The sequence below is a fragment of the Fopius arisanus genome, unplaced genomic scaffold (genome assembly GCF_000806365.1).
Source record: "Fopius arisanus strain USDA-PBARC FA_bdor unplaced genomic scaffold, ASM80636v1 scaffold00033, whole genome shotgun sequence".
Lineage (NCBI taxonomy): Eukaryota > Metazoa > Arthropoda > Insecta > Hymenoptera > Braconidae > Fopius > Fopius arisanus.
Genome location: NW_011887772.1, coordinates 334,297 through 348,779, shown reverse-complemented (window position 1 = coordinate 348,779; position 14,483 = coordinate 334,297). Strand labels below are relative to the sequence as shown.

The 14,483-nt window shown below is 41.5% G+C and overlaps 1 protein-coding gene across 1 annotated transcript in view; it reads left to right on the top strand.

Annotated features, from left to right (window-relative positions):
* The window catches only part of LOC105265917 (uncharacterized), a 36,748-nt gene extending 22,837 nt beyond the window's left edge, over nucleotides 1-13,911 (top strand). The window contains exons 5-6 of the mRNA XM_011303734.1: nucleotides 9,703-9,940; nucleotides 11,956-13,911. Of these exons, the coding sequence (XP_011302036.1) occupies nucleotides 9,703-9,940; nucleotides 11,956-12,041 (324 nt within the window). The 3' untranslated portion in view covers nucleotides 12,042-13,911. The remainder of the gene's footprint in view (nucleotides 1-9,702; nucleotides 9,941-11,955) is intronic.
* The last annotated feature ends 572 nt before the right edge of the window (nucleotides 13,912-14,483 follow it).

Sequence of the window (14,483 nt, the reverse complement as noted above, 5' to 3'; positions counted from 1 at the left end):
CTCACCCTACCCAGGAGTCAGACAAAGAAAAATAGCAGAAGAGGGTGAATAAACTGTCGGCGAAATAGTAAAGAGTATACATAAGTCACAGCTCCGGTGCATGGAAATCCGTCCGAGTTCTTGTGCGGTTTATCTTTCGAGGATTTCATCGTTTCTTCTCTCGATTTTATTCTCCAGCTATCCCGTCAGAACTGACGTTGTCAGGGTCATTTGGCTGTACGATGGATAGGATTTCCCGAAGACCAGTATATCCCGCGGATACGACTTTTCTATGGGGATTTACGCAGTATCCCGCAACGTCGATAACCTGTAAAACACCATTCACGGTGTCAAACAGCTTTTACTCGGTGCTACTATTCCGAATGGTCTTTTAATTTCCGATGCAATAAAGGTATCGAGCTATATCCAACGTATGTCAAGGCAATGTTGAATTTCTAATGGATATCGAGGAGAAGGAGAAGCTATTCGATTTGGAATTTTGTAATATAAAGATTCTACCTTTCCTGCTAGCCACATGCGGAGTGCATTGTCGTCCGCATCCTGAAATCCGAGAGGATTCTTCTCGTATAACCCGGGGCCCGCCTTTACCCCGTGTACAACACACACAGGTATCTCTCAGCACTTCAACTCGAGCCGACTATAATTAAAGCCACAGGCGAGACCTCGTGAAAACTTACACCCGACTTGATGCTGCATTACCCTCGTTACGAATTAACTTGTCGACAGTGAGAATTCAATTGTACGGTGACTTCAAGTGCGGGGACACCAATGCATGATGAGATCCATGTTGCCTTGTTGAGTCAAGAAATTGATACCCAACGCTGAGACCATTGTTTCCAACCAGCGCCCATGTGAATCCCACTATTGTCAGGTGACATTGTTGATATCAAGTTTCATCATTTGTTATTTTCCTCTCTATGCTCATGTACAGCCTGTAATTTTTTGAGGCTAGAAGCTGTAAGTCCCTTTGCCGTTGTCTGTTTCAATCACTGATAGCTCATTCGGCACTCGATAATAAATAGCAGAAGCGTCACATGAGTTCCATTGAGCATGGATGATGGCTTTGATCATGCTGATTATAACGTTGTCAGATCAGTCATCCTATTGAGTGTAGCATCCGTTATCATCATTTGGTTAATGAAGAGTGGTTGGATGGAAAGAGAAATGCCATCAGGGCTCAGTGGCACACTAGCTCTTGGGGACTGCCATAAACTCCGACGATTGACTAATTGTACGTGGAATGATGTCAATGAGCTTCCGGCTCTCAGTGGCGATCTCATTTGCCGATCGGATTCAGTATCCATTCTCCTTCTGCCCTAATTCCCACATCTTCTGTCCTATTCTCGTTCGGGAGACTTCAACAGGCACATCCGATTCTCCAATTTCATGGAGATTGGCATCAAGCCCTCCCAATGCTCACCTGACTGGGGCATTATTATCTACATGATATCGGTTATGTGTAACCCAAAGCCCTTTCGTGCTCCTCTAATTGAGCTTCGGATCCATTTCAGATGAACTCAATCGTCGATACGAAGTAGAAAGCGAAACGCATGGGCAGCTGGGATTCCTGATGACCCTTTTATCCTCACTGGTCGGTATCTGCCTCATGAACCATTAAACCCCGTCTTGTTGGTACACGAAACACGTCCACAGGATGAACTCGTATCTTCCCGGTGAGGTACAACACCAGTGTAAATAGACAGCAAAGTGAGATGAATGCAATGGTAGCAACAACTGGAAGTTGAGTGGAGTCGGAGAAATTTTGGTGGAAAAGCCAAGCCCAGAATTCCATTAGTCGACGGGCTAAACTTACTTATGAAGACAAAGTCAATAGACGAACGCAAATGTTCTGATCGGGTAATGGAGGGCCCATGCAGATGGATCTATTGTCTCCTCGTGAAGAAGCTATCGGTGGCTCCGTTGTTTCAGTCATCCTACTTTGGCCCCCTTCATCCAAATCGCTTAACTCCCACCTTCAGTATTCCACAATGACAGATGAACCACTTCATTTGAAATCCATCAAGACCCCTGTTTCATTTCACCTCTATTCACCCAAGTGAAGGGGTCATTTCTCTCCATTGGGATGTACCATTTGGGGGTAATATAATTCTCAACCTAGCTGCTGAGTAGTTTTAACATTTATGTTCTGTCTAAATGTGGTACGTGGCACTTGCCTCTGGACAAATATTTGACTGAGTAAATATCTGGTAACGTTTAAGCTCGTATCGTCTACCTCGAGGAGATAGGGAGCTTAAATGTTCTGTATCATTTGGAGAAGATTACACTTCGTCGTTACTGGGTAATGATGCTCGGGCCTTTTGGAAGCGGTTGGATTCTTGGTTTCGACATTTTGGGGGAAAGACATATCCCTCGTGTCATTGTGGTGACTGATGTCAACTGCAGGCTCTTGCAAATATCGGAATTTAGGGGATGTCTATTACTTTGAGGATGGCGAATGCCAGAGGAGGAATTGTTCAACATGTAGAAATGAGGATCATTAATGGTTCCAATGATGTGCACATTCTCACTCAATTACTTCTCAAGGAAATTACTTTGAGATTGTGATCAATTGCGAAATTATCGTTGTACAGGTGAGAGAGAGATTGTGCTCGTCACATCGGCCATTCAAGAATCAACAATTTTTCATTCGATAATTGTTAATTCTTCCGTTACTCCCATTTTATTTTTTCACTTCCGCATTTACGTTTTCATTTGCAATTATCACCAACCCAGCGATTCTTTTCACGTCCATCGAGACCAATAAAACGAAATCCCAAAGACTTGGATGACAATAAAAACTCTAAGCGGTGGCAACACAGTGCGATTTTCATTTTTTTTTTTCTTCGTCATTTTTTACGAGTACTCGCGACCAAACGTTTTCAATCCCCGAGTAAAAGCTTGCCTTCGAACGGCCAATTATCGATCGAGCTTTCGTTGATAGCACACAGAGGAGTGCTTCGCTGATACTGTAATAGAAAGAGAAGAAAGAGAAGAGGAAAAAAAGAGCCCGTCAAACATGCCTCATCGACTTCCCTTTGCCTTTGGACTCCGGAAAATCGGTGTAAATTTATGCGCATCAGGATATCCGGTTTCTATCTTACGATTGCCGTACTGCGCCCCACCGTAAAGCGTATTTCAGGTGTGAACGAGCCAAGTGGAATTTGTTATAGGGTTAAAGGAGATAAAAAAAAAAACCCAGCGGGTAGAGTATTTGAGATAAAGCAAAACTTTTCGCTTCCTCTTTTTGCTCTTTTACTCCTTGGAATATAAACTTGGTCTACATTGGATTATTTGAGAAATTCGAGAGCAGAGAAAAATTAATATTCCTCAATGCGTCATTTTGTTTGAAATATTTATGATAGATGAGAAGAAAATAATCTCTTTAAAAGGTAAAAAAGCCGGAAATATTCGAATTTGTAAACATCACATTTTAGTGGACGTAAAAAAATTTCATATGCCATTTGGTAATGGATGGGGATGAACTAATACTTTCCCTATTCTATTTCATCCACAACCCCCTCAGCCTCCCGCGTTTTCATCCCCCTTTTTGTTTTATCAAAACATAAATACGTTGGACAGTGAGTGCCAGATAAATTTTGCCCGTTACGAGAGGGCTGTTGGAAGATTTTTTATCCCCACGTGAGTAATTCATAGAGTGTAGCACTGGGATTATCAAGGGCGATGCTGCTGGGATGTATTTCACTAGCGTGGCTAGTGGGTTGACTATCGTTTTAGTGTCATAGAGCCATCTACCCTGTATCTAATCTACCTTTCCACGGTGACTGCATCCAGGGACAGAAAGTAGAATTTTACCCCGTGCCAGCCACTAGTCCATGTAAGACTCGGGCTTATACGACCAGGTACTTGATACTATGTACTTGCTGGATATATAGTCATCTCGTTTTCTGGGGGTTATATGCAGGGATCTCGCGTATCCGCTTGCTGTGTAATAGCTACGATTAAACTTTATGGATTTGATCGGACGGGAAGTTCGCCGGTTCTCGCTTGAGACAGACGGCTGTCTGATTGCGGATGCCTCTATTGCATCGACCCTAGCCCCTGGGATAATTGACGGACCGAATTCATGAGCGTGATTCCCAACTTTTAACTCAAAGAATAAACTTTTCTACAAATATTTGTTGATGAGGGAACGCAAGCTTCTCCTTCGGCAAGTGTCCGCAAATTGTCAAGACTTGCGGTAATTTACATTAACTCAATTTTTTTTCTTCTTTAATTAAATTCAATTGATAAATACAATATTTTTTTTATTATTCCAGACGATTCTTTTTTCTCATCCTTTTTTTTTAAAAGGGATACCATTTTCTATCAGCATTGGGGCAGAAATTGGGGGAACAAAATGAGTTGTATGCTCGGGATTTGTTGAGACGGTGGAGTTGAGTTGATACAAGCTATATCAATACAGCCCACCGAGTTATCCCCCTCGTTATCACGGTCCGATTACTGCCAAGAGGATGTTTAGATGCCGGGATGTTTTGGTCCACCATGGGGTCGAGCCATTGCTGGAATGCACCAGATATTGGGGACAATTCATGATGTCGAGAGCACCAGAATATTATTCAGTGTGTAAACGCCCACGCGGCGATCGATCCCTCACTCCATTCATCTTGGTCTCCTCTCACCCTGCATTTCATTCCACCATTGCCCTCCCACCCAGTGCCACTTGCATTCCCCCGACACCAATCCCTACCTCATTCCCATAAATATCTCTTTTTTTTTTGTCAAAACGGTGAAATTTGGTTGCCAATCCCCAAATCGATAACGATAAACCATTGGAAATTGGACATTCAATGGGCAATCATTGTTTTTAATTTTTAATTCGATTTTTTTATCTTTTATTTTCATTTTTATTCGACATGAATACCATATTCAGGTGTTTATATTTATTGCGGTGTTATAGCCCGAATTTTTATCCGATGATGTAGCATTGTATCCCAGGAGATGTCCCCCACGTGCAGACTCTCCTGGTGACCAACGAAAATCATGGAAAATATGTTTTTTCAGATGTTCCGACGATTTTTGTTGTCTAGACTCCAGTACCTCAAACCGGACTTGAACCCAGGATGTTCCTGGTTCCGGGTTCCGTCGTCCGGCGAAGCAATTTAACCACTTTGACCATCGTCGTCGGCCAATTGAATTTTTGTATTCCACCGGAGGATTGCAAATGGCGGAGATGACCGAACGGTATCGTCTGGCCAAAGTTTTCTTTCACTAACACCCTCAATCTAAACTTCTTGCCACCCCAAGGTGGAGAAATAGCGTTTACGTGAGTCCATAGCCCTCCCCACTGGCGCCGATAGGACAAATCCTACAAGCCATTAGATGAAGATAGAACGTCTAAGCGATATTTCATTCGCCATTGTCGTTTGTCATGTAATGTAAGCATAGGGGGAAAATCCAATATTTTTTTTCTCCTCCCCCTCGTCCGGACTTTCTACAGATATTTGTCATTTACCTTTTACCGTCGTTTACGATTCGAATGTGAACATCAAAGCGGGACTTCCTCATTTTATTGGCAATACTGAGATGCTGTGTTTACCGATGACGCTCAACAAAGCGATCTCTGCCCTCGTTTCTCCAACCCCTCCACCCACTATTCTGCCATCAAACATACCCTAACTCACCCTTCGGTGCAATTCAATTTGGAAACCCTCGGGTGAAGGTCTTTGTTCTCTAAGAGCCTTGTGATTTTCTTCTTTTGTTTAGTTGCATTGATTTTGTCTGAGGCACTGGATATTTTTCCTTTCAATTCATAAGTCTCTCCTGACGCTCCTCCAACTACATTAGTATACATCAGATTCTGCATTCTGGTTTCCTTGGGATTGTTCTGGTCGATGAAGTTTCCAGGGATCAACTCAACTTTTGCACTGAAATGTATATGAGCTACTCGAAGCAATATCAAAATTTATATTCAATGAGATGATCAGATTTGATGGTGCATGATTGGGTGATGAGAGTATAGTTTCAGTTGAATGAGAATAATCAGTAATGTAGATTCTCTTGTCGATCAATCGTATGAATGATCCGTGACTAGATCAAACCAAGTCCCCATGATCGTTCTATGACCTTCCATGAAATTCGCGTTCACCTTACCCGAAGCGTGAACCCGGTGGCATGGTGACGCCTCGCTGGGCCGATATAAATCCACGTCATGAATATGAGGCGCGAGACTAGCCATTCGAAACAGGTTGAATGTCCGGAACAACCAGCAGTTGCCACTTCAGTTGTGTTGTATCGTTTTACGAGAGGAGTACGACCACTAAGAGATGACGGAGGTGGACATAGAGAACGAGGTGTATATGACCCGTGACAGGAGAGTATTCAATTCTACTCCATTGCTGCTCTTTAACCAGAATTACAACAAGTACTCATTCAACTCTCGTTACTCATACACACCTAATCCTTTCAATCTCATTCAGATGGATATTTAGGAGTGAAGAGCAGATGCTGTTGAATCCAAGTTGAATCCCAACAAGCCTTCCATTTCTGATCCTAGATTCACATCAAGATACCCGGATCACCCCCTGCCACCTTGACTCCTTCACTTTCAATTATTCCAGCCACACGAGAACAAGATAAAAAGGATATCATCTTGATTGATCTCGAGACGTGTCAATTGGCCCTGACATTCCGTAATCTTGATCCGAGTTGAAGAGATGCCAGAGTGGTGTCATAAACCTGATGATGCTTATCTGACTTCATTTCTTCATTTCTTCCCAATCTCGTTTCCTCCCTCTTCTGTACATAAAAACCTAATAGAAGCTTGCATGGCACGGAAACTGAGCGAGGGTAATCTTGACGCGAGATGAAACCTTAAGTGATAAAAACAGAGGAGTGGAGGACAGAGAACGGTAGGTAGCTGGGGAATAATGAAAGCACCGATTAACAAAAAAAAAAATGGAGCAACAACAAACATCGGATGCAACTAAGCTACAAGCGTCGAGGTGTTCTACGTTACAAGCTGTAGATGTTTGAGTGAGTTGAGCATTGAAATTCGTCTACTCGTTTCCCCATTTCGAATTTGCATGCATACGAAGTTTCAAGGATTCCAAGCTCACCCCCATCCTCTAGCCACTTTGCTCGTGCTTGCTGGGCTCCATCGGCCAACCACTTCTGCAGACGATATGCAATACAATGGAGATAACTATTCAAGTAGCATCAAACTCCAATGATACAGAGGGCGTGATGTTTCGAGAAAGTTTTATGGGTTTTCACTCTGACGTTAACGTCCACGTTTTTGGGAGGGCATACCAGTGGCCAGATTTATACTGGTAAATCCGATTGACTGGGGGCACCAGGGAATTTCTATTCAGTTCAAACGGCCCCAGGGAGCTCTCATCGAGAGAGCGGATAAAGATTCGAGGCTGGAAATGGTCTCTCCCCATGCGATTTTAGTTTTAATTTTCTCCATTTTTTTTCATGCGACAAAAAAAACCATCGATTCGAATCTCGTAAATTCCCATGGGATATTTTTTAAATAGAAATAACCGATATCATTTTAATTTGAAGGAGCAAGTGACAAAATTTCATAACAACTTTTGTGAAGTGATTCGCGGTGACATCCAGTGCCTCGATGATTACAAAACGGAGAGAAATCGCTGCTGTGTGTGTGACATCAAATATAACCCTGTAAAACCTCAAGTTTATCTTCCTTTTTTTTGTTTACCCTCACCATCATTCCTGGTGCTTGTGGATGGAGGTGGAAACCTGCGATGGCAAAAATGGCCCGTTTGAGAGAATTCACGAGACCCATGCCGGCATAAATTCAACGGTACAAAACGAGCGTGTGAGCTGAGGGGGAGTTGGGGTTCTTCGCGCACAAATGCATTTCCCAAGTGGTGAATTATATTCTACAAAAGGGGGTAGGGAGGGGGGAGGGGAGGGGGCTCGATGGGGAGGGTTTGGCGCCGGTTTTTCCACTATATCGTCGGACAAAACGCCGTTGCGTAAAATGTATACAAACAAAATTCAAGGTGGATGAGTGGAGAACGTTGAATTCACCGAGTGTGCTTACGGGTTTCGAGTGGAACTCTGGAGTTTCCCACAGTGGATCTACGTGAGTGGTGAAGTTTGTCCCGATTATACACGTACCATCGCTTGTGTTGAATTTCCAACGATCATTGCATCAAAAGAGACTGGAGTTGCGCCAGTGCGAAGGTTTCGTCGTATTATGTTGGCACCGAAGTAATCCCAGTTGTGGGGATTGTGATATCCGTTGAATTTAATCCGGGTATCATTGTCCTTGGTGAAGGTGGGGATGGTTTGACTGTGAAACCGAGGGTCGACGGCTATCGACGCCTCAACAGACGACAGGGATTCTTACACCAGAGGATGGACCCGGTTTTCAAAATCACTCTCTACTGTCATACCATTCAGCGTTGATGAAATAATACCGCTGTCTGTTTTCTTTTTTTTTTATCATCTCCTGCCAGGTCTGCCAGTCAGCGCTTCACCAGAGGCCAGGAGAAAAATATTTATCAATTTTTAGGAATCCTCAGGAGAAATTAATCGAAAAAATATTATTCTACTTTTTACAATTGTTCGGATCGTTTGATGATTTTTATAAATTCAATATATATATCAACGAAAATCCCTCTCTGATTGTCATGAAACATGATAACGAAACCTGATCATGTCCAGTAAATGCATTTCATTTTAATTCCCAAATGCGATTCAATCAATTCTCAAAGTTCACGAGAGAGAGTTCACATTTATATCAACCCCACAATTTCCAAATAGTCATCGGAGCACCGAAAACCGGACACTTTTGGAGATTAAATACGCGCCATCAGATAAATATATAAAACCCCAATTTCACATGAGATAGATAACAGTCTTTTGTGAATAACAGTGAAAAACGATTGAATATTCAAACTCGGTGGAGTTGCATATACAGAAAAAAAATTTTTTTTTCGTACAAACGAATATTTTTTATTTCAAAAGTAGAAGTGAATTTTCCTTCAATTTGAATATTCATGCAAGCGCTCCCACCAAAATTTGTTGTAACCAAGCCAGAGGTTAATATTAATATTATTCAGGTAAACACTGGCATCAATCGCTACCGACATGAATGTTTTCAAAACAAACATCGAATTACACGGGTGTGTGAATTCCAGTGTTGAATGTACAATTCTGTTGGAATGCGCAATGTCCTCATACTCGAATCATTCATTTTCCATTAGATAAACTGGGATTTGCGTCAAGATGAGGGCCATCGAGTCAATTTTGTCAGATTTTCTGTGGCAATTTAAAAGCCTCGACTGCGAAAAATTCCCCTCCCCTCGCCCGAGGAAAAAAAAACCGTTTTTTTAACTCACTGTTGGCTCGATCGTTATATACTTTTTCATAACGCTGACGCACTCAACACAGATATACGTGTGCGCGAGTATCTGCATGAGTGAGATGTTTACGTAAGCGAAATTTAAATTTTCCACCCAAACGAGGGTGGTTGTTACATACTAAAAAGTGCTGGCTAGCCGTTACCCACTCTTAACTCCTTCCTATACGGGTCAGCCTTTTTACGCTAAATTTTTTCAAATATCCTCATTATTCGAATATTATGACAACGAAAAGAAAAACATATGGTGGTGTTAAATGTTTTTGGTTTGCAATTCCAAGAAGAATATATCAGGTATTATTTCAAATGATGATGTAAATATAATTTATGATATATCGATGTTGCAGATTGGACCGATAAATGCGAGTCAACTGATGGAAAGATCGGACTACAACATGGGTAATAATTCTCCTTACGTTGAAGAATCACAACTACAGTGGGGCGAACTGAGCATTGATCTCCTCCCCTTCCATTACTCAAATAACCAGTTAACCATTCACTGCATCGCACGAATACCGGGGATGTACGAGGCTGAGAGTGAGTTGCAGGTGCAAATTGGATTGAGGGAGCCTGTACCCGCTCAAAGTAAGTTATCAGTCACAACATTACATCATTCTACCCACCCTCTTTCCCCCAGAAAATTGTCACTTGAAGTGGTGAATTGTCAGAGCCTCTCAGGGACAACCCAGGGGCAACGCGACACAACAGACCACCAAAAGATTCCAAGGGGGAAAGCTTGTTTCCAACTTGCCAAGCTCGAGGGGCTTGACAGGCAGAGGCTTGCTATCTTTTGACGTAAGACAGGGGTAGAGTGACTGGATGTTTCCAAAACTTTGACACATCGTAAACCACTGATGTATATAGCTCCCATCCAACCCTATCTCTCGGTTCTTGCGTGAATTAGCTAAATCCCAGGTGCACTAATCCTCTTCTGGGGGATTCGATGCAACAAAAAGGATTCAATGATATTGGGTGTCTCAAGTTTGATGAAAACTTTCGGGGGATCAATTCAACCAACACTTGATCACGCCCGTTGTGAATGCTTGATAACTGATAAGTCATTTATCCAGTCTTAACGGTGAATTCTGGGAATCAGGCTGCGTGGACGTGAATTAAAGGAGTGAATTTAAACTAGAAGCGTAGAGAATGTTTTCAACGAAAAATGGAAGGATAAAAGGACATTTTCCGATAATCCCCAATAGTGATATTACGTCATCTCTCACTGAGAAAATATTCCGAGTATGTACGTTGTTACATTTATGCATCAAATCCATAATATTTCCATTAAGTCTTCGCATAACGCTCTCACGGACCTCGAAGACACATATCATGTTTCACCACTGGCCCGAGTCCCATGTGAAATTGAAAATTCTCCACACACTTCATGCAACGAGTGGTGCCAAAATTGTTGCCATTTCCGTCTACTCTCATATACATCTTCCTCACATGTACATACCCCCTGAGAGACCAGCCCACCTCATTCTACCCCTCGCACTCGGAAACTTTCAAGCGGGCTTCATTCTCCTCTCAAACATTTATGCCCCCTCGTTATCAAAAACCTTTGCATACCTGATTATTCGGCTCGTTTTATTCTCTTGTAAACTACATCCTCGTCGTACATGAGAGTCACGTGATGCTCTGAGAATCCTTATCGACTCGTCTTACGGCTTGACACTCAGTGAGTTGAAAGCACCCACTTCATTGTACGCCGTCGCCATTCTATTCTGTCTCAGACCTCCTCATCTACAGTGCTGAGGATGCTGAGGATCTCCGCCAGGACTAGATAGGCAAATCCTAAGTGATAGTTTAAGATGCGTTACCTCTCGTAACGCGTTTGCAGAAAGTACCGGACTCAAATTAAAATCCAAATGGCCTAGAGTTTCATTATGGAGAAATTCCCTAGGCCTTCTCATAGCGGATACTTAAATCTTGATTGATGCACAATCTAGATTCACAGATTGAAAAAAGTCACTCAATACCACCACCAAACTCCGAAAAATCCCCGTATTTATATCGCCAAACGTTTCTCAATCGTGTGGGTGAAAAAGAAACTGTGTGCAAAAATACATTGAACAATATATCAACTCGTGAGAAACGATCTCCGATATTTTCTCGCCTGGGGGATACCCTCACCTACACACGACATGAAAAACCAGCTGTTACATACGGTCCTGGGTATATAACCCTCTGCCTCCCTCAGCCATCGGTGCGGGATTAGAGAGATCGTAATTCTCGAGAGCGCTCTTTGGTGTCCAACCGACGTGCAGTGGAAAAGCCAAATATTTGATCGTACATTGAAAACTGAAATTGACAAAGATAGAGTGGGTTTAAAAATACAGGGAGAAAATCGAATCATTCGGTTGGGAAAAGCCAATATCTTCCCAACCGCCATTTATGCTGTTCATTGGTCGAGGGAATTGATGGGACGATCATTACAGCCCGTGTTAATTGTTCCATTGTAAATATTAAGAGTGAAATGTTGAAAGTACAGACACGAGTTTTTTTTTAGTCTCACTGGGAATTTTTCGTTGGAGCATTTTTATCGCGGTGGTTTGTCAATATTAAAGGTGAAGGTTATTGTCATTTTTTTTTTGTTGCAGTCACTTCAGACAGCAGCAGGGCCATCTCCAGTGCACATCTTCTAGCAGCTCTATCACTCCGCGCACTCCATTCTTTCTTAAGATAGTCATGAAACGGTGGAAATCTCGTGGGAGCATTACAGCACGGAAAAGGCCAAAACTAGTCACCAAATAACAGGGCAGACACTCGAGCACGACATGATTTTAAAAGTGAAATATTAGAGAGCCCCGGGTCATGTGGAATGCAATTTTCATGTCCTAGGACCAGAGAGCAGAGTGATGATACGAATAAAAATGTTTCAGATATGGATTGTCGGAATAACTGTTAATCGACGTCGATTCATGTAACTTTTATATAGGTTTCATTATAGAAATAAGACGGCCATGTACAAGAATTTTCTAGAAACAACCTATTTCTTATTTTTTTTTTTGCTTCGTTGAGGTGACATTGCCATTAATTATTCTTCCTAATTTATCCTAGCTTTATGGCGCAATGAAGGCTGTTTTTATTTTTCATCGCGATTGTTAACGGAGAATGTCAAAATTACACGGTAGAAACTTGCGTAATGAAGTATGGAAACTATCCTTGGGGAATTTGATCGATAAAGTTCCAATGAAGTTGTTGTCCGTCAATAATTTGTCAGTCTTGCGAGAAATTAGGGACACGAGTGAAATTTGTTGCTAGGCTCTGGGTATCAGGGCGGTATGTTGAGAAATATGAAAAGATTCATGTCAATATCCTTCCAAATTTGATATTACGTTTAACAATACTCAAGCTTTCTCACTTGTCGAATTTTTCCACCAAATGTGTTTCGAGGAACGAATTACAGTTACACGCAATGCCAATGTGCATGGCTTTCGTTTTTACGTTAAGGATATCCAAGTACTTGATTTTTTTTACAATCAATTAATTACCCCGTCTTTGAGTCCGCGATTTCGGAATTGAATTTGTGGAATTGTTATTTTTTCTTCAACTGTTACAGGATATTCTTAAAATTTATAATATTCATATTGACAATCGACTGATTGTCAAATTGAAAAATTATTCACTTGTGAAGATAAAATGCCACGGAATATTGGGTAATTTATTTAAAATAATAATAAATAATTTATTTCCACGACAATTTAGTGCAGAAATTTGAGGATTGGAAATCTCCGAATTTATTGTACTTGGATACCCTCGAATGGCGCCTACAAGAGATCGATCTCAGCAGTGCGAAAAAAAACGATTGACTTCAATTAAACTGAAATGCCAATTACGATAATCAAAGTTAACTAATTACGAGTAAAAGTTTGGTAAGCATTTTTGGATATCGCTACGTAATCTCATACCTAAGTTCAATCGCCAAAGAATCCTTTGTTTTTCCACAAAAGGAAAACAATAAAAAGAGAAATCCATCACCCAATTAAAATAAAACCCAAAAAATAAAAAAATAAAAAATAAAAAATAACCGACGATCTCACGGATGTAGAGCCTCGTGTCTCGGCACGTGTGTTCAATTTTTCCAGTGAATCAGAAAACGTAATAATAGTTGAGCATCTGTTTGGCAATTTTGTCTAAAAGAGAGGAGTCACGAAAAAAGAATTCAACTTCCCTTCAAATTGAAACCACTCAACGCCCCATTCACGTTCTTCTCCCCCTTGGAGTATTTGCACGTATTTGCGTTGTTGGAGAATGCGGAACGCTGCCAGAGATTCAAAGGGGGATAAAGACGCGCGAGGGAGTTACAAACACACGTACGCAAAAAGAGTAACATATAGGCACTGAGAGACTCATCTTGCGGTGATTCGAAATATCTCATGTCTCTCTTGTTTCGATGAGCAACGCATATATATTAGATGACAATTTTTAAGCAGAATTAACTAAAAAAAAAAAAAAAATGATGATAAACGAAGCGAAAGATAATGCGACTTATGTTACGGTCGATATTTATTGTTGTGTATAAAAGAAATAAACTTATCGATGGAATGATGATAGTAATGACTTGTCCACCTCCATTATCCTCATGAGAGATCAAGAATTAACTCAAAGCAAATGCACTTTGAGCCTGTTTTCAAGAGACACTAAAGGTAGACCAAAAGGGGGATAAACGAGAATATACAGCCAAGCGGAAGGGTAACATACACCAGTCCACAACTCCCTCCAGCAAGAGCTCTCAAGCTGATTCAAAATAAACTTTGTTCCCAGGGATACCCTCCGTTTACCTGTCTCTTCCATCTCATCCCAAACCACACATTCAACAAAGCTCATTGGCGATCTCCCAGTGTACTAATAGTATCAGTGTTTGATATCGGTGTTCTCTGTGAATATTATACATACTTGTGGATTTCACGGTAGGGGGTTCAAGTGTATGCACACATTCACCAGGGTACTATCAAATGTTGGGCACCTCGAGGTTTCTATTCAACCAGATGCGCACCCTTATGTACAGCCTCTATTCCATCCTTACTTACATTTCCTATTGTACATGGATTTGCGGAAGCTCAGGATTCAAAACCGTGCAAATTGCAATCCATCGCTGGGCTTCTCAGCGCATATACATGATGAT